Source organism: Podarcis erhardii (genome assembly GCF_964252035.2).
Source record: "Podarcis erhardii genome assembly, chromosome: 7".
NCBI classification, from domain to species: domain Eukaryota; kingdom Metazoa; phylum Chordata; class Lepidosauria; order Squamata; family Lacertidae; genus Podarcis; species Podarcis erhardii.
The window spans coordinates 59,731,087-59,756,980 of NC_138511.1; the positions used below are offsets into that span (position 1 = coordinate 59,731,087).

The window sequence follows — 25,894 nt, forward strand, 5'->3', positions numbered from 1 at the left end:
ATCACTTTGCAAAATTGTGTATATTATGCAAAATTGCATAGGAAAATGTGTATATCAGAGGAAATGGGCACTAAAAAATGCTGGTTGATTTTCATGAGGGTTATTTATTTTATTTTTTAAAAAAATGCAAACTGATATGGAAATGTGGAGACTTGAAGTGAAAGGGTGGAAAAATGAGAACCTGAGAGAAACCAGCTTTCATGCATCCCTATTTCTGAGAGAGGGAGAGAGCGAGTGTGCATGCTGGAGACTGATAGCACCGTATGCTATATCAGTTTACACACACACACACACACACACACACAGCAGGAAGAAATAGGTAGGCACCCTGATGAGAGTGTCTGCCTTCCCCACTGCCTGGCTTAGGGCAATTTGTGGCACAGTGTTGCCGCCTTCCCCCTCTCCCCCTCTAAGCCACCCAGCCATGCCCTGCTCCCTTTGGTGATCCTGACTGCTCTTCCCAGAACAGACGCCGTTTAAATGCCTCCTTTTAAACTCTCCTCCCCAGTATGCACAAAGCTCCTTCCTCTGCGTGTAACTCCGCTAGCTCCCTGTTGCTGCTGCTTCCCCCAGACTTTGCTTGCCTTCCTTCATTGCCTCCTCCACTGTCACATTTCCAGATTGCAAGGTCCTCGGGGCAGCAATCTGTCAGTTTACCCATGTCGCTTTGCAAAGGGCCATTTTTCCAGCAGGGTGCCACTCTTGGACTCTGCACCCACCACTCACTGTTGACATCCTTCTGTTTTGGTTGGGAGGCTGTTGCACTGCTGGCTCAGAGGCTCCCTTTCCACCCACATTAACAAGCTTTGCATCAGCTTGCATGTTCGGCTCTAATTAAAGGAATCAGTCCATCACCCTCAGGAGAGTAGCTTCTAACAAAGTATTTGGCAAAAAATTGCTAATTTGTCTGAAATGGCACTTATAAAATAGATTCTCTTACTAGAATGTCTACTTTCTGGCCCAGGAACTAAAAATCAATCATCCCTGTTCCTGAACAAGAGAAATCACTGCTAATGAATCTTGTCCTGTTTCTATTTGCTCCAGTCTTAAGCAGGTTCATCTCAGAGTGAGTAAGAAGAAGAAGAAGAAGAGTTTGGATTTGATATCCTGCCTTTCACTCAGGAGTCTCAAAGCGGCTAACATTCTCCTTTCCCTTTCTCCCCCACAACAAACACTCTGTGAGGTGAGTGGGGCTGAGAGACTTCAGAGAAGTGTGACTAGCCCAAGGTCACCCAGCAGCTGCATGTGGAGGAGCGGGGAAGCGAACCCGGTTCCCCAGATTACGAGTCCACCGCTCTTAACCACTACACCACACTGGCTCTCTGAATAACTAAATAAAACAGTTTTGGGCAATGTGGTGTCCTCCAGATGTTTTAGACCCCCCGACCTCCATCAGCCTCAGCTACCAGAGCTGACTGGAGCTGATTGGAGTTGTAGTCCAAAACATCTGGAGGGCACCAGGTTGGGAAAGGCAGAAATTGCCTTCTTTCTTTTTCTTCTGTCTCCACAAGCAAAACCACCCTCCAGATGTTTTCAGACTACAACTCCCATTATCCCTGGCCATTGGCCATGCTGGCTGGCACTGTTGGGAGCTATAGTCTTGCAACATTCAAGGGGCCATGGCTAAAGGCCAGATTGAATTGTGTATTGTCTTAAGAAACTCACATGAGTTTGCAACTAGTTTTCTGCTCAAGTTAGGAAAGATATTAATAAGCAATATATCCTCTCCTGCCACCCTGAACATTCCCACACTAATGTCCTCATTCAATTGTCTTTATTTTGCCTTTGAAGGTGGAGCAAGCCTGCTCAGTTCAGAGGGACTTACTGCAAAGGAAGTGTACATAAGTGTAGTTACCCTGGAATGATACTGAGATAAGGCAACTAACTTCCCAGATAAATCCCTCAGTTAATTTGCCCCAAATCACTAAAAACCAGCTCTTCTTCATTTCATTTATCCCAGTTAAGGTCCCAACAGATCCCATTTCAAATCAATTCAATTCCCCTTCAGTTATCCATATCCGTTACCCTTCAAATCATCTCTAGATTAAAACATCTAAAATTCATTTATTTCCCCAAATTCAGTCCGACTGGGTAACCCAAATGTTTCCTCAGTTCAATTCCCCTCCCCAATCAATAGCCCACCAGAAACATTTGGGGCGCTTAGAAAAAGATCCAGGGCCCATCTTGTCAGGAATGTGAAATGAAGGGGCAGGAAGCGATAACGGGTGTGAGGATGTTACAAGCCCTCAAAAAAAATGTCCCTGTCTTCACCTCTGGGACACTGGAGGGAGGGAATGGCCTTAGTCCCAACTCTTATAATCTAGGATGAGGTATTGGGGAAATTAAAAGACACCTGCTTCTTGGGAGAAAAGCAATGACAAACCTAGACAGCATCCTTAAAAGCAGAGACATCACAAAGAAAATCAAACCTATCCATTCTTAAGGAAATCAGCCCTGAGTGCTCACTGGAAGGACAGATCGTGAAGCCGAGGCTCCAATACTTTGGCCACCTCATGAGAAGAGAAGACTCCCTGGAAAAGACCCTGATGTTGGGAAAGATGGAGGGCACAAGGAGGAGGGGATGACAGAGGACGAGATGGTTGGATAGTGTTCTCAAAGCTACCAGCATGAGTTTGACCAAACTGCGGGAGGCAGTGGAAGACAGGAGTGCCTGGCATGCTCTGGTCCATGGGGCCACGAAGAGTCGGACACAACTAAATGACTAAACAACAACAAATTGGGGGAAGGAGGCTAACTGAGAGTGGCTAGTGAGTCCATGGCTGAGGTAAGATCTGAACTGAGTACCAACTACCTCCCGCAAATTCAGCTCCTCCATGGCTCCCCATTCTCTAGCCAGCTGAACTTTCCTTGGGCAAGTCTTCAAACCTCAGCTATGACAGTCAAATAGATCTGGAGATTTAGACTGGAGATTTGGTAAAATGGGACCAAACATTTCCATTAAAACTCAGCTTTAATAAAGACTCACAGCCCAAATGCAGGACACCCCTCCCCTTGACTGCCCTTCAAATGTGACATCTCTGTGACCATAACAATTGTGAATAGCACCGCAAGCAAAAATGTGTCTGATGTGGGCACATGTGAAAATATAACGGCCTGAAAGCCTTGCTGCTAATCACCTCCGGTGGAAGCACATGTTTTGTGCTGTAAGGATAAGTCCATTTCACTTTACCTGCCCTAGGGCCCATTTGCTACACCACTACTCTAGAGCCTTTAAAGATTGTGCACAGTTCAGTTCCCTCTTTCATCAGCATCTGAGTAATGGGGCAGCACTTCTGCAGCGGCTTAAGGGACCAAGCCAGGGCTCACCACAGAGGCCTCAGGCCTGGTGTTATTACAGAGCTAAATCACATTTCCAAGCTGTAAAAATGACTTAAATATTATCTTGGCCATTGCCTTGAGCAGACAATAGAAATTAGGGGAGGTGGGGAGAAGGACTTTTCCAATGAGGCTTCTGCTCCAGTCAAAACCTGCAAGTTCTCCGGCAGCATGAGTCTTTTCCCTACAGAGCCAGCTGCCAAATTAACTTTTTCATTCCCTTCTGGCATCTGCACACCCCTTGTTAAATGAATCCTGCTCTTCTGTTCTTTGATCTTAGCTTATGGATAGGGCCAATAAAGTGGTGCAAATTAGCCATGTGCCATTTGCCAAAAGATGGGTTATGAACACCTCGGGGAGTGAGGAAGAGGGCGATCACGTTGTGCACCCAGATTGCTAAAGTCACCACAGGGAAACTAAATCGTAGACCATCCGTATGAAGACCATTTGCATCCTTCCGTGTTTGCACAAATCACTCAAGCCAACAACAGGTTTGCACTGTGTTGGTTGTAACTGTTGCTGTCAGCAACCAATGTCTGAAACCTGGGCAATGATCCCTGGGCTTGATTAACTGCTGGGAAGGAAGATTTGAAATAAAACACTTTAAGGTGGCCACTTACACATCACCAAGGAAGTGGAGATAAATTGTCAGAAGAAGGACACAGATTTGCATAAAATGGGCATATGTTAATATATGCACATTAAGAAAATAATAATCTGCAATTTAGATAGAAATGCAAGTGGGAAAGTCTGTGTCCAGTTCAGTTTGCTGTCAGTACTGTTGGCAGACAGCTTCACGGCCTCTCCTGCTCTCTCTCCTTCAAGGCCCCTGCCCTTATGCTTCTTTATATATAAAATGGACTTGGACCAAACTGCACACCCACACCCAAAATGCAGAGGGCACTTTCAAATTAGAGGACTGCCCTCTGTGAAGGAGGAAACATGGGCATCCTCAAAACATTGGGATTTCTGTCCCAAGCTAACACACATTTGTAAAGTAAAGCTGGGTTCTGTATAAAGTATGGAAATGAAAGAAAGGGACATGGATCTACACGTACAGCACCAAAGCCACACCCCTGACCATTGAACTCAGCTTCTTCCAACTCTTGGGATTTAAAAAGATTTTGCCCGTGTCACTTCTGGCTCATCTTCACAACAGTAAGGACTAAGAACCTGCTTGCTGGTTTCTGAACACAATATCAAATTTTGCACCTTGAACACAATATGAAATTTTGCAGCTAAATGCCCACTGGGAGCTCCATAAGCTTCCTGTTTTGCTGTCTGTCCTGGAACTGCAGAAAGAAGGGGATTGTCAAGCACCTGGCTGGCTGGCAGGCTACAACAGATGGCTAACGGGTTGCCCTCAGTATAGTGGGGTGCAAGTGTTATCGGAGGTTGGGGGCAGTGCTTAATTTCGAGAAACAGAAAGGTTCTGGGGTTCAGTCCTTGGCATGTGCTTTGGACTGAAATCTTGCTCCTGAATTCTAAGAGAGCAGGGTTACCCTGTAGCTGCCCAGTGCTGAGGGAGAGGTACATGGGCAGAGGTAACTTTCATTATGAAAGGTTTGTTCCTATCTGCTTTATCAAAAAATGGTGAATGAGGGTGACATGCTGGAAGAAGGGTGCCTGCACAGAGCCACATTCCTATCCCTCTTAGGTAGGAGGATTTTTGAATGGCACATGGAGGTGGCCCTATGGTTAGGCAGAAGGAGAGCAGCCATCCTGAAGGGATGGATTTTGCACACTATGAATGGTGCTGATGTGGGATAAGTTCCTGCTGGCTTGTGCTACATGTTAATTGGGAAGCAGGGGGCAGGCGGGGGAGAGAATGCCATTTGGATGAGTTCATAATGTACACAGTAAAATGTTTGTGGAGGGTTTGTATGTGTGTCCAGGAGGGCACAGAGGAGAAGAGGAAATCAGCTAAAAACCGAGTCCTTTATTTCATCCCATTCCTTTATTCAATCTCAGCTGCTTGAATCTGAGGTGAACTAAGGATAAGGTGAGAGGAGGAGGAGGAGGAGGCCATGGCGTTGGTATGAAAAAGGAGAAATGGGTGGCTGTTAGAATTACAAAGGACTTTTGGGAGAGGGTGTGTGTGCCACATCTTACCCACAGTCACCATTTTAAGGACACCTTCATAAATCTCCAGCAGTGCCTCCCAGACAAAGTGACTTCCGGAGTCCCTTGCTCCTTCACAACAGAAGCAGTCAAGGACAACCGTGTGTCTGTTACGTCTACTTCAGCATGGGCAGCAAGAAGCAAAGCAGATGGGCACTGCCGGGGGTGGGGGTGTGTGCTCTGCCTGGAAAGAGCATGTTACCCCATTAAACTAGGGGCGGCATCCAGCAGCATGAGACATGCTTGCCATCTGCATTGCTTTGAGGTTGCCATTTCTTTGCAGTTAGAACATGAGCAAAATGCATTTTTGCATGAACAGGAAAAGTCCTTTGGGTTGGACTTTTGGGTAGGAAATTGCTGGTCACTGGGCAGCATTTATCAGAACCGGACTTATTCTGCTTGAGACCCTGTTTAGCTTCGGAACCTGGAATGTGTGAAGCAACATAAGAGAAGAGGAAGCATGTGCAGAGTGCTTTTCCTAATACTGATTAAAGAACCAGATGCCACCTGTCTAGAATTGGGGAGAAGGGTAGCACAGGAAAAAATGTGTAATGATCATGTGCCCTGTCTGTTTAGGAACTAAACTTGAGTCAGAATATTTGGGGAATTGCATTCATAGGCCTCACTGTGGAACTGAAACAGTCACATGCAGAATGGAGACTGTATCTGAGGCAACTTCTTCAAGCAAGTTCTAGTTGCATGAAGCTCTCCATGTGTTACATCCTCACAGACATAAAATCAGTTAGCAGAGACATCCAACTCATCCCAATTTGTGCCAACACCCCCTAATTCTAACTTGTGGTTATAGAAGTATGGTTCATTTGCATACTATACTATGCAAAATTATATGACACAACTTCACTATTCTGATTGCAAAATATATCCCAGTTATTTTCAGTGAATCTATGATGACTAGAAACTTGCTAGAGAACGTGATTTGTTTAGATTCCAGGACCCAAAACTCTTCTGTTAAAATTTCGGATTCCATTGTGGTGTGATGGGCATGGGATGCAAACAGACCTGCACCTTATTTAATGCACTTCCAATTTCAGGAGTTTTGAAACTGACTTGAATGTCATGAATTCCTTCCCCGTCCCCATCCTCCAAATCAGGAGGGTGCTAAGAACTCTTGGCCAGTGATCCTTATGGAAATACTGTGTTGTAATGCTTGGGAGCCCCTAGTCACACTGCTCTCAAGTTTGCTGTGTGGGCATGCTGGGGGTGGGGGAGAGGTCCACAGCTCACTGGCAGAGCACCTCCGCTGTGTGAAGAAGGTCCAAGGTTTAATCCCTGGCATCTTCAGGTAGGTCTAAGAATGTCCCCTGCCAGAAACTCTGGAGAGCCACTGCCAGTCAGTGTAGACTACACTGAGCTAGATGGACCAATGAGTTTAGCTCGGTAGGGCAGGCAGCTTTCTATGTAGAGCATGAGACTCTTAATCTGCAGGTTCAGGCCCCACCTTGGGCAAAAAGATTATTGCATTGCAGGGAACTAGATGACCCTCACAGCCCCTTCCAACTTTACAGTTCTATGATTCTATTATTCCTGTGCCTGTTCATTGCTGTATCGGCTCACAGAATCCAATTGATCCAGATATCCATGATCCCCTGAGTTAGATGCTTTCATCCACCAAAGATCACCCAGCCATGACAATACCTTCCAAGCTTTAGGGTCATTGCAGGATAAAAGGAAGAGCACACACCAGCTTGCAGCCCTGCCTAAAGTACCAGGTAACAAGGGTGCTCCTGGGCAGAGACACTGATGTACTCTATGCCAAGACAGGGAACTTCTGTATCCTGACAGCAGTTCAGTTTTAACGTCCCAGTGCAAGGGACTCTGACAGCAGATCTCTCTTATCTGCACCACCAGGACAGCTTGCAAGGAGAGGGAATGGCTGAGCACTACCTGTATAGTGGCAGGAAGGAAGACTGCAGCTGATCAGCCCCAAGCAATCAGGTGGCCCAAGACACCAACAGGGGCTCTGTTGCAAGAACATTCATAGGCAGGGGCTGCTGCCAGGTAAAGTAAATGAAGCAGTGGGCCCTCTATGTTTCTTTGATTGCAGAAGGCTCACTGCTGGCCAAGGCTGCAGCCACTCGCCGTCTTCTTTCCCCCAGAATGCATCTGGGCCCTGAGACAGAATGGCCCAGATGGCATCCTGGAGAAATGCAGCTGGTGGGTGTCTGAAGCCTCAGCCAGGGCTTTACTTTGCTTCTGTGTGCCCAATGCATAGAAAAAGGAGGAAAAATGAGAAAGTGATGTCAGTGACTGTCAGTAGCTCCAGTAGGCTCTGACAGGCCTGGTAACTAAAGAAGCCACAAAGGCTCTGGGGCCTTGCGGAAACCAAAGGCTATGTGCTGCATCATCTGCCTCTGTGCCTCTGAGATTGGACTGCCTACTCTGGAGCATAGGCAATATGGGGGTGGCGACGGGGGGCAGGCACTCCCCCAATAAGGAGCTTATACTGCATTTCTGAAATCCTGTCATTAACATATGGTATCTCACCCACCTAGAAATATACTTTCCCCCTTCCATACTGCCACCCCCTGAATTCTTTTTCAAGTGCCACAGCTGCTCTGGAAGTCAACCATCAGCTTTGCTCACCTGCCCCTGGTTCTTCAGAGTCTCAGGTGCGACTTTTGGACTTGACCTCTGCCTGCCATGGACAATGCAAGCTGCTTGCCTTGCTGGGCTCTGACACCAGAGATTGGGATGGTGTTTTACCCCACAAACAGATCCATTCATTGAGGTCAGATTCCATAACAACTCTGGCAGCAGAGAGCAGGAGAGGCTCTGCAGTAATACAGCACCTGCCTTAGCAGAACGTACACAGCCAAAATGAGAGATGGAGCATTAACTTGTGGAATATCACTGTTGTTTACAACTTTTCCAAGGTTTCATTTTCCTTATCAACAAAGCTGGGAGCAAACCTTGGCAAAAATTTAGTAGGGCCACTGTGGCTCAGGGACCAGATCTGTATTGTGGGCTACCAAGTGACCATCCCTGCTCTACAGTGTCTTCTCAAACCTTCACATTACCTGACCATTCCTCTGGTCCCGGGGTCACATATAAAGGCACAGGAGGCTCCCACCTTGCTGAAGCTAAGCAGGTCTAGGGCTGGTCAGCACTCGAATGCACGACTGCCTGGGAAACGTCTCTACCTTGGATTCATTATGGAAGAAAGGTGGGATACAAATGTCAGTGTGTGTGTGCCTGCACACACAAAACTGCCTATAATAAGGCAAGCCATTTCTAGGCTCAGTACAAGGTGCTGATTTTAACCCATATGGTCCAATGGAACTTGGGGTCAGGTTACCTCAAAGACCACCCTATCCCTTACAAACTTGCACTGAGATCTTCTTCAAGGATCTCCTTCAGGTTTCTGCACCTACAGGGGCAAGGTACATGGTCAGCCTGAGAGGACCTTCTTGTCACCTTTGGGTCCCTGGCTCTGGGATGTACTCTCTCCAGGAGGACTCGCCAAGCACTGAACTGGATGGCATTTGGAGAAAGACCATTTAAAAAATATAGCACTTTAAACCATTTTAATCTGGATCCTAGTTGCTGCTGCTAAGTATTGTTGTTACAGTACTGTGTTTTTGTTTCATTTTTCAAAAATGTTAGCCACAGAGAGGTTTTTTACCTGGAGAAGAGTAACAGAAACACATCCACTAAACAAAGTAACAAGAGCCCCAAATTTCCAAAGCTGGAAATTATCTTGGTCTGTTATTTGACAAGCTCCCTTTTCTGAGATGTCACAATTTGTAGTCCTCCAGAAATAATGGAGTTAGCAGAAAACTTGACCTTGTGGTCTACAACGCATCATCACATGAGCTATCAGCATCCACAGGACAGCTCAGGTCTTTCCAACAACATTTCTCAGTCTATGCATCTGTTAGTGAGGCTGCTGCTGAGCACCCTTCCGAGGCCCTGATGTTCTCCCATTGGAGAATTTCTTAAAGCCAGAGGCAAGCTATGAAATTACAAGTCAAATACCTGTTCTTTTCACAAGACCTATTAAACTGTGCTTGTTTAATGGTCTGCTCCTCTCTCCTAGAAAGTAACTTAGCCTTAGGGAAGAGCAACTCTGAGATGGGTTCTCTCACAAGTTCAATCTTCACAGCCAATATTCCATACACATAGCTCTTCTATCTGTGGGTTGAGGATCCAGCTGGTGGTTTTTGGTGGCCAGATTTGGCTGATCCCCATATTACCTTGTCTGCTATGGTATCTGGACACTAACCTATCAAGGATGCTTTACAGGAGGGGAATTTTGAATAGAAGCAGCTATTATGTGGAATTCTCCATCTTGTCTCTCCACACATTTCAGGACCCTCCCTAGTCCTGCATAGGTCTCTCCTCCTGCCCCCACAAATAAGAAGACTCACAAACTAAGGCTCTGAAGAACCAAACATGGGACAGAACAAGGCCCATGTAGTTCAGGAATCAAATTCTAAGAGTAACAAACCGCATGCCTGGTGCCGCATGAGCTGGTTCCATATGATCATCACAAATCATTTGAATTATAAGAAAGGGAGGTCACTTCGGCTACCTACTGGCTCCTTTTTTCTCAAGCACAGTTGGACAAAAGGAATAGGAGGCTGGAGGTCAAGTCTATGATTCCATCTTACTGCAACAAGTAGGGGCTCCTTGAGACTCTGAGCGTGCCTAACAGCCAGTAAAAACTACACTGCCCTGCACTGATCCCTCTTTTTAAAGCAAATATCTTAACAGAACTCTCAGAGGTGCTTTCTTCACCTTTCCTTAATCATGTAACAATGAGTTCCACATGTTAAGCACACATCCCCCCTTTCCTTTGTTCCTCCTCAACTCTTCTGTCATTGGATGGTGAAGCCATTTATGAAGGGATGTTCAAACGTTGCATGAGAATACAACAGGTCTGGGAAGTTGAGGAGAATTTCTTTTCCAAGAAGCGAATGACACCCTTAAGAAATGGAGCACACAAACCCAGAGAACGGAGGAGGGGTGTGTGGAGGGAAGAGTGCCTACTACCAGTGCCCATTCTTAATACCCCACCAAGGAACTGCTTCCCCGCTTACCTGCATCCGCCAGACAGAAGCCGGCACAGCTGAAATAAACCAGGAGGGCTGCATTGATGTAGAGAAGCAGTTGATCCATCCTCCAGAGCGGGTCCATCCTGTATCCACATGGGAATGGCTGTTTCAGCCCCAGAGGTCCCGATCCAACATGGGGAGGGAGGGAGGCAGGCAGAGAGCGAGCGAGAGAGAAAGAGGGTGCCCCTTCGGCTCCCCTTGGCGGCCGCCTCCGATCAGAGGGACGCCGAGGAGCCCCGCCAGGCTCCCGGACCCGGCGCGGACATTTCAGCACCACGGACAGCTCCGCGCCGCCGCCGCCGCTGCCGCCGCTTCCCGGTCCATGGCTGGCTTCTCCCGGCGGCAGAAGGGCAGCGCCGACTTGGGGCTCCCGAGGCCGGGCTGATCTCTCTTCCTGGGCCCGGAGAAAGTTTCTGGGAGGCGGCGTGAGGCAGCTCGGCTCCGCGGAGGAGAAGCCAGAGAGACGCGGCCGAGCAGCTCCTGTTCCCGCTCCTGATGGTGCTGCTGGTGGTGGCGGCGGCGGCGGTGGCTGGAGGAGCCGCTGGGTCCCTGCAAAGTGCAAACGTGCCGCCAGTGGGCCGCCTCCTCCACCATCAGCCAGGCAGCTCCATCCAGGGGAGGCAGCGAGAGAAAGGATGGAGGCTCCCCCGACGCTCCCCCTGCCCTAACGACAGGCACGGGCGAATCCGGACTCGCCTGCCAGCGTCCCCGGCCCAAAGCACACCGCCCTCCCCGGGCTGGGCGATTTGTGCTCCGAGATCCTACCAGGCGGGAAGCGGGGGGGTCTTCAGTCCCTCCTCCTCTTCCTCCTCCTCCTTCTCCCCTCCCTCATTAACCTTAATGGGAGAGCGACACTGTTTGAAGGGGAAACGGATCTCGCAGGTCACCACGTCTACACACACCAATTTTTTAAAAAGAGGGAGGGAGAGAAAGATCATTTATTTAAACCTTCCCCGCTGGAAGAGGTTCCGCTGCGTGTGTCTCGCTTGACTGGAGGGAGTCAGAGGCAGGGAGGTGAGGAAGGAAGGAAGGAAGGAAGGAAGGAAGGAGATTGATGGCTGGGGGGAAGTGTCAACTCCCAATTCCCTTTCCCAGTTGGAAGGATGTCCTCTAGCACCCTTGGGGAAGAACTGGACCTGCAAAGGGGTTGGGGGTGAATGTGGGGCATCCTAGCCAGAATCCATAAAACATCAGGGGAGACTGTATTATATAACAACAGAACAGCAGAAAGTGGGCCACAGACTGGGGTGGCTTGGTGGGGGTCCCCTTTTCCTTGGGGCTTCTCCAAACTTGAAGCTTATTAGGAAGAAAGGAGAATGAGAGGGAACCACCCAACAGGAAGACATGATGGGGTTTGTGGAGGGAGAAGGCATGAAAAGCTCCCTAAGGGAGACACCCATGGCCTTAAATGGTCTAATAGCACAGATTAATTGGGGCCATTCAAGGCCATCACATTGGCAGGAGACTTCTGAAAAAAGACCCAGACCTGGAGAGTCTTACAGTCCTGCCAGGTTATCAGTCAAATTACCCAGCATAATGTGAGTTCAGTGTAGAGGATGGTACAGACACCCTGGAACACAAAAATGCTTTTGCTTCCAAAACTGCAAAGGATAGTTCACCTGACAATAGGTAGAGGGAGGCTATGCCACTGTAAAAAGAATGGCTGTGGGGGGATAGCTACAAGATAAAAGCAATGAGATCAATCCAGGAAGGATGAGACTCTCAATGGCTACTAGTCCTGACGGCCATGCACAACCTCTACCTGTTGAGAGGGCTGCTATTGCACTCAGGTCCTGTTTGCAGGCTTTCAGAAGCACCTAGTTGGCCACTGCTGGAACAGGGTACTGGACAGGGTGAGTCCCCTCTCACTGATCCAGCAGGGCTTGCCTTATGCTCTTATATGTCAGTTATCCCACAGGTCCTTTATTCAGTCAGTCAACCACTTTTACATTTATATCCCACCTTTTCTCCAAGAGCTCAGGGTAGCAGGGACATTTCTCCCTTACTGTGTCCATTTTATCCTGCCTTCAGGTGACTAGACAGGTGAGCTGAGCAATACCCAACAGGCAAAAGCACACTCTTTGGTCACGTCATAATCTGATTTGAGGATATTCCTACCCCAGCCTGGCAGGGCTACTGGCCTGGAGGCAGAGCTGTGTCCAAGGCCGGCTGAGGTGATGGAAGGCGTAGTGTGGAGAAGTTGGATAGGGAGAAGTCCCCCACACCATAAGAGTAGTTTTCAGGGCCATCTAATGAAGCTGAATGCCCCAAGATTCTAGGCAGGCAAAGGAAAGGACTCCTTCTTACAGTGCAGAATCAGAAGAATCTTTATTTGCATCAGCCACTAGCCATAGCAATAAAATAAAATGTACTGAAGATAGAGGTAAAAGCTTAACTATAGAAAATACGTTTTGGGGGTTTACATCAATAAGCAAATAATAGATCTTATTCTCATTGCCCCCACTAAAAACCTTGCAGTTTTTGCTGTCATCTGATCATCTTGATCTGCTAGAAGAAAGGACAGAGTAGCAATGGTTGAGCGACCCGTCATGGACAATAATAGAGGGGTGATAACCTCACTCCTCAAATCTTTATAAAGAGTGCAAGCCAGAAGCACATGAGCCACTGACTCGATTCTGCTATCTCCACAGGGACATAACCGTGTTTCCAGTGAATTTTTTTGAAATTGACCCTCAAGTACAGCTGAAGGCAGTATATTCAATCTTGTGAAAGCATGTCTGTATTTTGGAATTGTTAAATTTTGCAAATACAGTTGTACCTCGGGTTACATACGCTTCAGGTTACAGACTCCGCTAACCCAGAAATAGTACCTCGGGTTAAGAACTTTGCTTCAGGATGAGAACAGAAATCATGCTCTGGTGGCACAGCGGCAGCAGGAGGCCCCATTGGTTAAAGTGGTGCTTCAGGTTAAGAACAGTTTCAGGTTAAGTACAGACCTCCAGAACGAATTAAGTACTTAACCCGAGGTAGGGTGCCAAAGTGTCAAAATGACTAGGTGAAAAATAATCATACCATGGACAAAATTTGCTTCTTGTGGCCAGATTATTCTGTCACTCGATATCATATAGGCGCTGTCTAATTAAACTATTTGCTTTACTGCTTTACTGAAGCCCAGTGTTAATAACTGCTGATAAACCAGAAAAGTAAAGCTTTTGGTTGACAATTTTAGTCCAAGCACTCTCATGACAATCTTATGATACTAGTGGTAGTAGACCAGTGGGGTTTAAATTTAGGCAGAGCCAATAATTAAATGTCCTACGCCAAATCTGTAATTCAACAGAAGGGAAGTTAGCCTCTAAGTGCAATGAAGCATTTGGAACACAGGATGGAACAGGAAAAAATTGCCTTAGGAACTTAGATTGAACAGCTTCTGTAGATCCAAGGTGAGGGCCTGTCCAAATCTGAGCCCCATATAATAACTGTGCTAGGGGCTTAGCTTTAAACACTTCAAGGGCTGATGGTATGTGATTGCAACCTTTTGTAGGGAAAAGGTGTGTCGGAATTTTGGCAATTTTTGCTTTGCATATTTCTGGTGTGCTCCCCATAACCCTGTTGACTGGAAAACAAGGCCGAGGTATTTAAAGTCTTTAACTTGTTCTATCAACTGATTATCCCACAAGTGGTAGTGATGGACACCAACTTGGATGGCTTTTTAAAAAGATTAGACAAATTCATGGAGCATAAGGCAATGGTGGCCATGTTCTGCCTCCAGCGTCAAAGATGGTATATGAGAATAGGATGCTATTCTCATATACCATCTGCATGGGCCTTTGATCGGACCCAGCAGGCAGGCTCTTATTATGCTCCTAAGGCAGGCAGAAAGAATGCGTAGAAGCTTTTTGATCACTTGCTGGCTTCCACTCTAGAGACAATTTGCTCTGACTCAAGAATCAAGCCAGAGTCACATCTTTTGCCTAGCTTTATACAGTTAGATGAAATTCTATTGGCCCTTGATGTCACCTGACAGCTGCTGAATGAGTAAACTGGTCAGCTGCAGCCGTGATGCCCAAGTGGAGGAGAAAGCAAGTTGCCTCTGGGTCAGGATCCCATGGTCAAATCTGCTGGGGCCAACGGGGGGGGGGGGCGCTCAACATATAATGTGGAGACCATGAGATCCTTGTTCAGTGGTACCTTGGGTTAAGAACTTAATTTGTTCCAGAGGTCCTTTCTTAACCTGAAACTGTTCTTAACCTGAGGTACCACTTTAGCTAATGGGGCCTCCCGCTGCCGCTGCGCCACCAGAGCACGATTTCCATTCTCATCCTGAGGTAAAGTTCTCAAGCTGAGGTACTACTTCCAGGTTAGCGGAGTCTGTAACCTGAAGCATCTGTAACCCAAGGTGTCTGTAACCCGAGGTACCACTGTATTGGTGAAAGGCAGTCCAGCCCCCCCCCAGGGGGGAGGAGGTGGCGGGTGTGTGAGCCCACAATGAAAGCAGACAAAACCTTCTCCCCAATTGCAGGGCACAACAAAGGAGGTGTCAAAATGATCATAAAAAAACAACACATGAAAAAATGTTGCAGCTTTTGGACCCTTATAGTTAAGAGAAAATGTAAGAGGCAACATGGCAGATTTTATAAAATTATGCATGGCAAAAAAGGGGAGTAGAGAAAGTTTTCCTCCTCTCACAATGCTAGAATTTGTGCACATCCAATGAAGCTGAATGTTGGAAGAATCAGGACTGATAAAAGAAAGGACTTCATGGTTAAACCCTGGAGCTCACTCCTATAAGAGGCAGTGATAGCCACCATCTTGGATGGTTTTAAAAGGGGATTAGACAAATTCAGGGAGGAGACGGCTATCAAAAGCTACTAGCCACAATGGCTGCGCTCTCTGCCTCCACAGCTGGAGGCAGCAATGCTTCTGAATACCAGTTGCTAGAAACCACAGGAGGAGAAAGTGCTCTTGTGCTTGAATTCTGCTTGTGGGAAGATGAGCCATCAGGCTTTTCTTATTTTCTTCTGTTCTTACATTCTCATCTTCTCATCTCTAACTCTTTTGTGAACCTCACCTGGAGTTTTGCTTCTGCAATGTGTTTTAAAGGGATATTCTTTTACAAGTTTACACTTCCAATCAGCACTTATCATTTTAAAAATGGTGACAATGTTGTTTACCATGTTCACTTTCCCATCATCCATAATAATATTAATAATTTATTTATACCTCACCCATCTGGCTGGGTTTCCCCAGCCACTCTGGGTGGCTCCCAACCAAATATTAAAAACATGATAAAACGTCAAACATTAAAAATTTTAGATGTCTTCGAAAAGTCAAATAGTTGTTTATTTCCTTGACATCTGATGGGAGGGCATTCCACAGGGTGGGTGCCACTACCGAGAAGGCCCTATGCCTGGTTCCTTGTAGCTTCACTTCTCACAATGAGGGAACTGCCAGAAGGCCCTCGGCGCTGGACCTCAGTGTTCGGGCTGAACGATGGGAGTGGAGACCTTTTGAGACACTTTGAGGAAGGGCCCTAGTTTCTCATTTCAGACTTGGAAGTCTGAAGTCCCTCAGTTTCTGAAGCAGCAAAGAGCAGAGCCTTCTCAATGGTGGTGCCTCATCATGGGAATGCTTTCTCCCTGGCTCCAACCCTGGTCAATTTTATGAGGCTGAACACATCGCTGCTCTTCCCAGGTTTTTTTTTTTTATGACAACATATGCTTCTGTCACCCCTACCTCGGCCATCATTGTATTTTTATTTAAAATATTGGTTAACTGTCCTTCATCAAAAAGTATAAGGGCAATGTACAATGCATGAATAGAAACTAATGCACACATGAGATACATGAATATTTGCTTGTTCTTACTATTAAGTTGTGTTCAATACAATTGTAGCTAGTCAGTCACTTCATAACTCGGTCTGATTAAACAGGTAGGATACAAGTGTTTTTCAACTGGGGTAAGCTTTAGGTGAAGACAGAAGGAGGACTTTGACTCAGGTCTACAAGACTGATTTGGACCAAAACTCCCTGCCCCGCATGAGATCTTCTGATTTCCAACCTGCTGCGAAAGTGTATGGAGGTCACATTAGCTGACCACAAGTCTCCTGAGGCACACCAATGCTTTATCAGGAAGGATTAATGCGCCTTGTGCAAGAAGGCTGCATTCTAAATGCAGAGCTATGTGCATATTAGATGGGGCATGGAAATTAATGTGCATTTAGGTTAATTAAACTGGCAGTGGCCTGATTTATGGTAACTAGTTGATGGGAACAGAAGCAATTTTCCACTCTCATACATGAGCTGTCAAGCAATATGTCACTGGGTGGGAAAGGCCAGTTCTTGGCACTGATAGGAGGTTCTGTGGAAGGCTTGGGGAGAAATAAAAGCAAAGCCTTTGACTCTGTTAATCCCACACGTGAGTCAGAGATTAAAAGAGGTTTGTGCCTGTCACAAGCACAGCAGCCTGTTTCAAAGGCTCTCCAGGTGTCAGAGATCGGCTGCGAGCTGCTGAGCAATCAAGCTGAAGTGCAAGGCCAAGCAGGATTAGGCCAGAAAGGTAAAACCCACAGGAGAGTCCATCAGGAGACAGAACAACTTGTGGGCATGAGCGGAGGCTAGTAGGAAGAAGAGAGCCAACAGGGGTGTTTGGAGCAACACTTGAGGGGGGGCGCTCAGGCAAGGCTGGAGCAAAGGCAGCATTGCATAGTGGTCAGAATGTTGGACTGGAACTGGGGAGGCCCAAGTTCAAATCCCTACTCAGCCATGAAGCTGACCAGGTGGCCTTAGGGCAGCCATAGCTTCTCAACCTAATCTACTTCACAGGGCTGTTATGAGGATAAATTGTAGGGATAATGTATTCCATCTCAAGCTCCTTGGAGCCAAGGCAGAAGATTTAGAAGTAACAAAACCAATAACCTGGAAACACTGCAGCAACTTGCCTTGGGGTTCACTGAAAGCAGCCTCAGCAGGATCAGGCTGGGATCAATCTGTGTTAGGATACCAAGCCATGTGAGACCTGGACTGCCACAGCCACTGCACACCCCTGCACATCAGTGAGGTGCTTCATTGGCACAGCTAAGGATATTGCTGTCCCTCAGTTGGACTGCTTCATGCCTTTTTGCAAGGGGACATTTATTTCTGCTGGAACATCTACTTCTTCTTTGGCGATCACTCGTAGCCGAGTAAGATTGTTTTCCATAAACACAGTTTTAACAATGAGTCCATAAGTGACTGTGGAGGCCAATTCTGGATCCACACGTCCTTCCACAGTGGGGACATTGGTTTCTGGGTGGGAGTTGATCACGGTGTAGATTTGCCAAGCGTGCCTTCTTCTTAGCACATTTCTCCCTTGCGTCCTGAGTTCGAGCATCTTCAAAGCCCATGACACCTTTGGTAAAGGCTGTTCTCCAACTGGAGCACTCGCAGGCCAGTGTTTCCCAGTTGTCAGTGTTTATACTACATTTTTTAAGATTTGCCTTGAGACAGTCTTTAAACCTCTTTTGTTGACCACCAGCATTAAGCTTTCCATTTTTAAGTTCAGAATAGAGTAGTTGCTTTGGAAGACGATCATCAGGCATCCGCACAACATGAGCAGTCCAACGAAGTTGATGTGGAAGAATCATTGCTTCAACACTGGTGATCTTTGCTTCTGCCAGTACACTGATATTAGTTCACCTGTCTTCCCAGGTGATATGGAAAAATTTTTGGAGACACCGTTGATGGAATCTTTCGAGGAGTTGGAGATGGCGTTTATGACATTCATTTCTGCTGGAACATACCCAAGATCAGGGATGAGACACCTTTGGCCTGGAGCCAAATGCAGTCCTTTAGGTCCTTGGAACTCCTCTCCCAAGCCACACCCATCTCCACAGGCCACGCCTACCACTGCCCCTGCTCTGCACCCTTCTTGAGTGTTTTTGCCTGGCTGGAATGTGGTCTTGAATTTGAATCATACTTGCTTGTCTGGAAGGAGGACAGAGCAAGCTAAGTGTGTATAGAAACCAGCCTACCGTACAAAGGTCAGAATCACATTTGTTGATCTGCCTACTTTTGCCTCTGGTCTCACCTGTGACTGATTTACAACTTGAGAAACAAAAGCGACTCCTTCTAGTTAGCGGGAAAGGGCAACACTAGCACTTCCTTTTCCTTTTCCCTGCAGAGTAAACACATGAGAACTGAAATAGAACCCCCCAAAAAATAATCAAGGAGGCGCTTAAACTCGCAGCCCTGGTGATTAAAATTGGCGCTCCCTAATTAAAATTGGTCTCTCGTGATTAATCAGCTAAACTGTAGTTGGTTCATCTGCTGATTAAACTGATTAAAGCTTGTGGCTCTAATGAAGGGTGGGAAAAGCCACTCTTTAAGGGGTAGCTAATCTCAAGTGCCTGCAGCAGCAAACAACATCCTTGCCAGGATGCAAGCAGAAAGACCAAAAACCAAAGTCACCCCCACCCACCCCAAGCAGAACTGACAATTAAGCTTCAAAGCCAATTTACGTTGCTGAATGAAACACATTTCCAATACCTCTGACGGGGATGTTCCCCATGGCCTGCCCACTGCTTTTCTTCCTGATGAATTATAAATCCGATATTAATTGCGAGATGTGTCATTGGAGTTTCAGTGACTGTCAGTCAGGGCTTTTGTGTGCGGGGTGGAATTTTTAGAACTTTTGTGTTCTGCTAACAATGAACAAAGGAAGCAGATGTAAAAAAGAAAAAAAGAAAAGAAAGAGGGCAGAAACTCAACAGGAATTAACAATGTACCACATGCACAATGTGCTTGTGCCACAAATAGCTGGCAGGTTACTCAAGCAAGTGAGCCAAGGGGCATATACAAAGGAAAGTGGAGGGAAATGGTTAAATGAATCCACTAAGGCAACTTGGCTGGGCTGGAGCAGAAGAGAATTAGTGCCGCATCAAACATTGACATGGAATCCAAAGAAAAGAAATCCATGTGCAGGGGCACATGAGGGGCAGGTTAATAAACATTGTTGTTGTAGTTATGTCTACACAGACGGGGCCTGAATAAAGGGAATCAGAAACACCAAATATCAGAACCAGGCCACTTTTTTTAAAAAAACCAAAGTATGCACAATTCACAAGAGAGAAGTCCTGTAGGTAGAGGGAAGGGAACTTCTAGGATAGCAAGCAGGTGTATTTTTCCAGGTCCTGACATGGAGCCATTTCTTCTTGAGAGCAGACATGCCCTGTCTACCTTTTCCCCTTCTGAATTTTGGAACTGAATGCTCTAAAGACTGGAGATCCACAGATGCTGTTTGAAAACCAGCTGTCATAACCTTTTGCTGTGCCTGGACCAGACAGAGAGTGTTTGGGCTATGGGCTCCCAACATGTAGCGATTCCTGACCATGTATCACACTGGCATGACCTAACTTTGATTTGGTATTCCTGAAGTGGAGAATGAGAAAATGCAGAGGCTGGAAATCAAAAGAAATGGCTTGGCTTGGCTTTTTAAATGGACTCTACAGCCCGTTGCATAAACAGACTATCATTTTGGGATTTGTACCAGGCAGAGAGAGGGGAGGTGCATCTTCCTTGCTCCACGTCTGATGCACTGAGAACATTGATGAGAATTCATGTCAAACTCACTTCTGGGCAACCTCCAAAAATGAAGGCTCCCTGGACGCAGGCCAAGCAGGCCTCCTCCTCCTCTGCCTCCCTCCTGCATCTGCCAAACACCTCCTGGAGCCTCACCACAGACAACTCTGCCGCAACTGAGGGCTTTTGTGGGCATAACTGAAATAAATGTAGAGTTCCTGCACGGTTTGCAGTTTAAAGGATAACTGCAAGTGGGAGAAGAAAGTAGCAGACAAACCAAATCTTCAATATCCTTTTTGAGGTGAGGCAGCCTGAACTGTACTGGAAACAGTACATACAAAGTGTGCCCACTGTTCTTGCACTGCAGTTGTCCTGCTCTTCCTCCTGTGCTGGCTAGATGTGTCTCCATTGGGATGAATAGAGGTCTAGCCATTTCAGATGGAACCCTCAGATACTTGAATCCTGGGATCAACCAAATACAGTAGCAATGTCACTTTCTTATGGTACTTTTAGCACTTTGGGATCCCAAAAATAATGGAAAAGTCTCCAATGAGTCCAAGACTGGTAATGTATCACAAGGCATCTTATTTTTAAAAGTCAAGATGTACTATTTGATTTCTTAATTGCTGGAAAGGCTACTTGCATTTCTAGAACCAATTATATTTTATGCATCTTTCCCCCTTGAATTTGCTACAATAATCAAAGAAAATACAGGTTACATGCATCTTATGTTCCTGGAAATCACGTATATAAGCAAAATCACATAAAGCCAGAACAACTCCTAGAAAGACATTGAAAAACTATTTTTTAAAAATCACTGCACGTACTGGTGAGGAACAAACGTTGTTCTTAGTCTTCCTCCTCCCCCTTGCTGGATGATGCTTCAGATGATATGAGGACCGGGACTGGGGTGGGGGGGTTAACCAGCAGTCAGAAGAAGGGCTTGGCTGTGGTTCAGATCCAGAGATGGGTTGTTTGGCCACATCTGGTGGTGGTGGTGGTTTCTTTGTGAGGAACATGGTGATTGGCAGCTGATGCTGTTCTCTCTCTCTCGGAGTAAAATATAGTTATTTATTGATACTTATAGGGGACGCAGATGGCGCTGTGGGTTAAACCACAGAGCCTAGGGCTTGCCAATCAGAAGGTCGGCGGTTCGAATCCCCGCGACTGGGTTAGCTCCCATTCTTTGGTCCCAGCTCCTGCCAACCTAGCAGTTCGAAAGCATGTCAAAGTGCAAGTAGATAAATAGGTACCGCTCTGGCGAGAAGGTAAACGGCATTTCCGTGCGCTGCTCTGGTTCGCCAGAAGCGGCTTAGTCATGCTGGCCACATGACCCGGAAGCTGGACGCTGGCTCCCTGGGCCTATAAAGTGAGATGAGCGCCGCAACCCCAGTGTCAGCCACGACTGGACCTAATGGTCAGGGGTCCCTTTACCTTTACCTATCCAAAGGTATACAGAAATACATACCCATTACGAAGTATCTTTTTTTATAATATGCTGAAATAAAACAGCTACTTAATATAAAATAGAACAAGGGCGGAAAGGAGAAAAGAAAAAGAAAGACTTAAGGAGAGACAAAGACAGAGAGGAGAGAGACAGAGCTGCTGTTGTCTCTTGAGCTTGTCCAACATTTCCTTGTAGGGTCTCAGAGGGTCTGTAATCCATGGATGATCTTGAGGCTGCATTTCATGGGGGGGGGGGGTTTCTGCAGGGAAAGTTTCTGCAGGGTTCAGTTTGCTGGCTCCTGCTCTCCAAGCTCATCCTCACATTCCGAAATCAATCGTACCTGTTCCTCCAGATCTTCCACATTCAACACCTGTCAGGCCTCAATTAGTTCTTTCACTTCTTCCTGGATGAGGTTAACAAAGCCATCACCACCCACTTCCCTGACCACCTGCACAGTGTCCTCCTCCTCACTGTAAATGCTTGGAATACCCTTGAAATGGCGCACACATTCCCTCCACATGCATTTATTGTTTCAGGCATGATTGCATCCATTGATGTAAGTGATGCAACAGGCAATGTTGAAGAACTTGTAGCATGCAGTGAGGTCCCGATCCATCACATCGATCACCCAGAAGAAGGCGAGCTTTGTGTAAGCAGCCCTGAAGCAGTAAATCACACTTTGATCCAGAGGTTGGATGAGGGGAGGTGGGCGGGAAAGACAACCTCAGCCTCACTGTGTGCAAAGTGGAGTGTCTTGTGGTGCCCAGGAGCATCGTCCACAAGCAGCAAGACTTTAAACTCCAGGTGTTTCTCCTTGAATTAACACTTCATCTCTGGGATGAAGTATTTGTGGAACCGGTCCAGAAATGATGATGCAGTCATCCAGGTCTTATCGTTAGATTGCCAAAACACAGGAAGGAGATTCTTGTTCTTGCCTTTTAGGATGCAGGAGTTTGGAGCAAGCCTGGCTTTATTAAGTGCCCAGCTGCAGTGCCATAGAGCAGCACAGTCCATGGGCATAGCCAAGGGGTTGGGCAGCTGCCCCCTAAATAAATAAAAATACTGGTACATAAAAATACATAGCTAAGTGAGGTTCTGCCACCCTAACAAAAGGCCTGCCCGCCCCAACAAAAATCCTGGCTACACCCATGGCATAGTCACTGAGTCCTTTGAAGTTTAGAAGCCAGGAGCTTGCTTTTCAGCTTTGGCAAGGTAAGTTTGCTCAGGCATTTTCATCCAGAAGAGCCCTGCATTGAATCCAGAATGCAGCCCTGTCTGCATTGAAGACATGCTCTGGACAATATGCCTTGACATCCAGCAGCCGCTTTAGTTGTGCAGGGTATGTTTTTGTAGCCTCTTGTTTGCAGACGTAACTTCCCCAGACTTCATTCAGACATTCTTAAGTTTGAAACAGATCTTAAAGCCATTAAGCCAACTGGGGCTGGCTTTGAATTCCTTGGCAGGCTGGTCACCATCTGTGGCGAAAGATGTGAAGTGGTCATAGAAGCTCAGAGCCTTTGGGCACAAGATGCTGCCACCCACTGGCTCATGTCTTCCAGTCACTGCCTTCACCAAAGCCTTGTCCTGCACTTGGCTGGCCACTGTTGCAGTCGATGGTGTCCGTGCTGCCGCACCCCGATGCATCTCCTTCTCATGCACCTTGATAGCATGGATGCTGGGCACATTCCTGTCATATCTGCATGCCATAGCCCACACAGACATGCGTCCCTCAAGCAGTCCAGCACAGCCATTTTTCTTCCAGCATGGCAAGCACCCTCTGCAAGCACCCTCTTTGGTTTCTCAGCAGCAGCTGGTGAGGATGCCTTGTGTTTTGGGGCCATTCTCCAGTCTGAAGCTCAGCCAACCACAACTTCCAACACTCCAAACCCCTTCATTGTCTCTCCCCCCCCCCAAAAAAAAACCTCTCCAACTGCCTCTTCTACACCCAAACACTTTCATGAAGGCTGCAGGAATTCCTACTCTCTCACCCACATTTCACGTGTGTTTGCCATTTTCATATTTTCTTATTTCTCCCTGGAGTGTGGTTTCCCTCCTCCCCCCAGCAACGCACATAAAGCTATGAACACGTGTCTTAAATAAGCGTAAGATGTATTGTGTAAGATTTCTGTATTGCAACAGAATTTAATTTGGGGATCAGACTGTATGTGAGGGTGTGGATAGCAGCAACCAGGTTGAATAGTAATAACCAGGTAGTTGTAAGCCTTAAATATGGCAGCCCTCTGCCAGCTGGTTTACCTGGCCGGAAGGTGAGTGAGGAAAAAAAGTCCAGCCCCTGCAACCATTATGCAAGGAAGGCATGAACCATGGGGATTTGCTGCCATCTGCTGCTGCCTCATGAGACTGCACCCTCGGGGGCAAGGTAACTTGGGGCACTCCCAGACAGCCTGATTACTCTATCCTCATTGTTTGCAGGTAGATTAGATGATGTGGGATCAAAGCAAGGGCTATTCCACACTTTTCAGTTCACTCCTCCATCACTTTCCTTATTACAAAAAGTCTGGTCTTTCAGGACCTCCTGATCAGCAATAATTGTGCAGCCTGAATTTGCCAGTGGCAGGTGATGGAATCTCATCCAAAAATAATGACAACCTGGTCACCAAGGATTAATTCAGTATCAAGAAACAAAAGAATGAAGTCATGGTGCCACTAGAACCCTTCCTTCCTTCCTTCCTGCCAGCATGGTGTAGTGGTTAAGAGCAGTGGACTCGTAATCTGGTGAACCGGGTTTGCGTCTCCGCTCCTCCACATGCAGCTGCTGGGTGACCTTGGGCCAGTCACACTTCTCTGAAGTCTCTCAGCCTCACTCACCTCACAGAGTGTTTGTTGTGGGGGAGGAAGAGAAAGGAGATTGTTAGCTGCTTTGAGACTCCTTAAGGGGAGTGAAAGGCAGGATATCAAGTCCAAACTCTTCCTCTTCCCCTTCCCCTTCCCCTTCCCCTTCCCCTTCCCCTTCCCCTTCCCCTTCCCCTTCCCCTTCCCCTTCTCCTTCTCCTTCTCCTTCTCCTTCTCCTTCCCCTTCCCCTTCCTTCCTTCCTTCCTGCCATATTGCTGATCTTTTCATTTGTGCCACCTGAATGGTATAATACTACTTCTTTATGTCACTGACTTTTTTGGCAGCCAACTATCCCCTCACCCCTTGCTTTATTTGCCATCAAGCTTGATGAAGAGTTCTGGAGAATCTCAAAAGTTTGCACCCTATTTTCTGACATTTTGGTTGGCCTAAGAAAGCTTTTCCCCTGATATGGATGTTGGCATTTGCAGCTTTCTCATATCTACTACCTGACTGGCACTGTTTTTCTCTTGGGTCAATGGCCTTATCTCTTCCTGATTTCTTTCAGATCAGCTGCTGAGTTCAGAATCTTCAGCTAACCCAAAATGCAGCACCCAGTTCCAAGCGCCAGGAGCTGTGCGGAAGCTGCTACAACTACAATTGTTCCACCTCCTCCTCCACCACTGGCCTCCTGCTTCTTCCAAGTCCAATTTAAAGCACTGATCATTGCCATTAGAGCTTATTGCCATTAGGGTAAGAGACCTGGGTGCTTGAAGGACCATTTCCCATCCTTCATGGACTTTGGATGCCTGACCAGCCTTCCCCACCCCACATCTGGTGTCCTCCAGATAACCATGTTGGCTGGGGCTGGTGGGAGTTAGTCCAAAACATCTGCAAGGCATCAGGCCATGGCAGGTTTATGTTCCAGGAGGCTTAGGATTTGGCTCACTGCTGAACAATGTGCTGCTGGTTATCCACTGTGTGGTTTGGCTTGGTTTGGTGTGTGGTTTTTACCTCATTACATGATTGCTCTTCAATTACATTGTGCCTCACTTCTTTGAGCATCTTATTGTGAGCTGGGAAGGCAGGCCATAAATACTATAAATTCAGAACTATCCAGCCTAAATGGAATGAGGTGCCATCTAAACAAGGCCTTGTAAAAATATTCATTACAAAACTTGACCTTAAGTATAGTTTTGTCAAAGTCGGGCTCAAGTTTCAGCTCTTTCTCACTTTTTTTCCTGTTAAGTGCTGGATTTTTCCTAGCTCAATCCAGAATGCTTCTGTAGTAAAGTTAGTATTATTCAGAAATTATTCTTTGGTCAAGCAAAGGGAGTGAAGCCTTGTGGGAGTTTCAATCAGCCACAAGGACCCTGGGAAAGAAGTTGTGTATCTTTAAAACCCAGACTAGCTGGCTCCTTGGCGTGAAAGCTTTATTGAACCCAAGGAAGTCTTGATTTAATGAAAGAACTAACACCTGAGTTCGCTGGTGTAAACATCCCCCCCCAATGATGCTATCTGTCCTTGAATTGCTTGGGAATGTGTGTCTGGCTAATTTCCACGGAAGGGAGGAACCCCTTTGATTTAAAGTTTGGATTCCAAATTG

The 25,894-nt window shown here is 46.7% G+C and overlaps 1 protein-coding gene across 1 annotated transcript in view; it reads right to left on the minus strand.

The window, feature by feature from the left end:
• The window catches only part of FNDC5 (fibronectin type III domain containing 5), a 30,266-nt gene extending 18,723 nt beyond the window's left edge, over positions 1-11,543 (minus strand). The window contains exon 1 of the mRNA XM_081870443.1: positions 10,518-11,543. Within this exon, the coding sequence (XP_081726569.1) occupies positions 10,518-10,614 (97 nt within the window). The 5' untranslated portion in view covers positions 10,615-11,543. The remainder of the gene's footprint in view (positions 1-10,517) is intronic.
• Between the last annotated feature and the right edge of the window lie 14,351 nt (positions 11,544-25,894).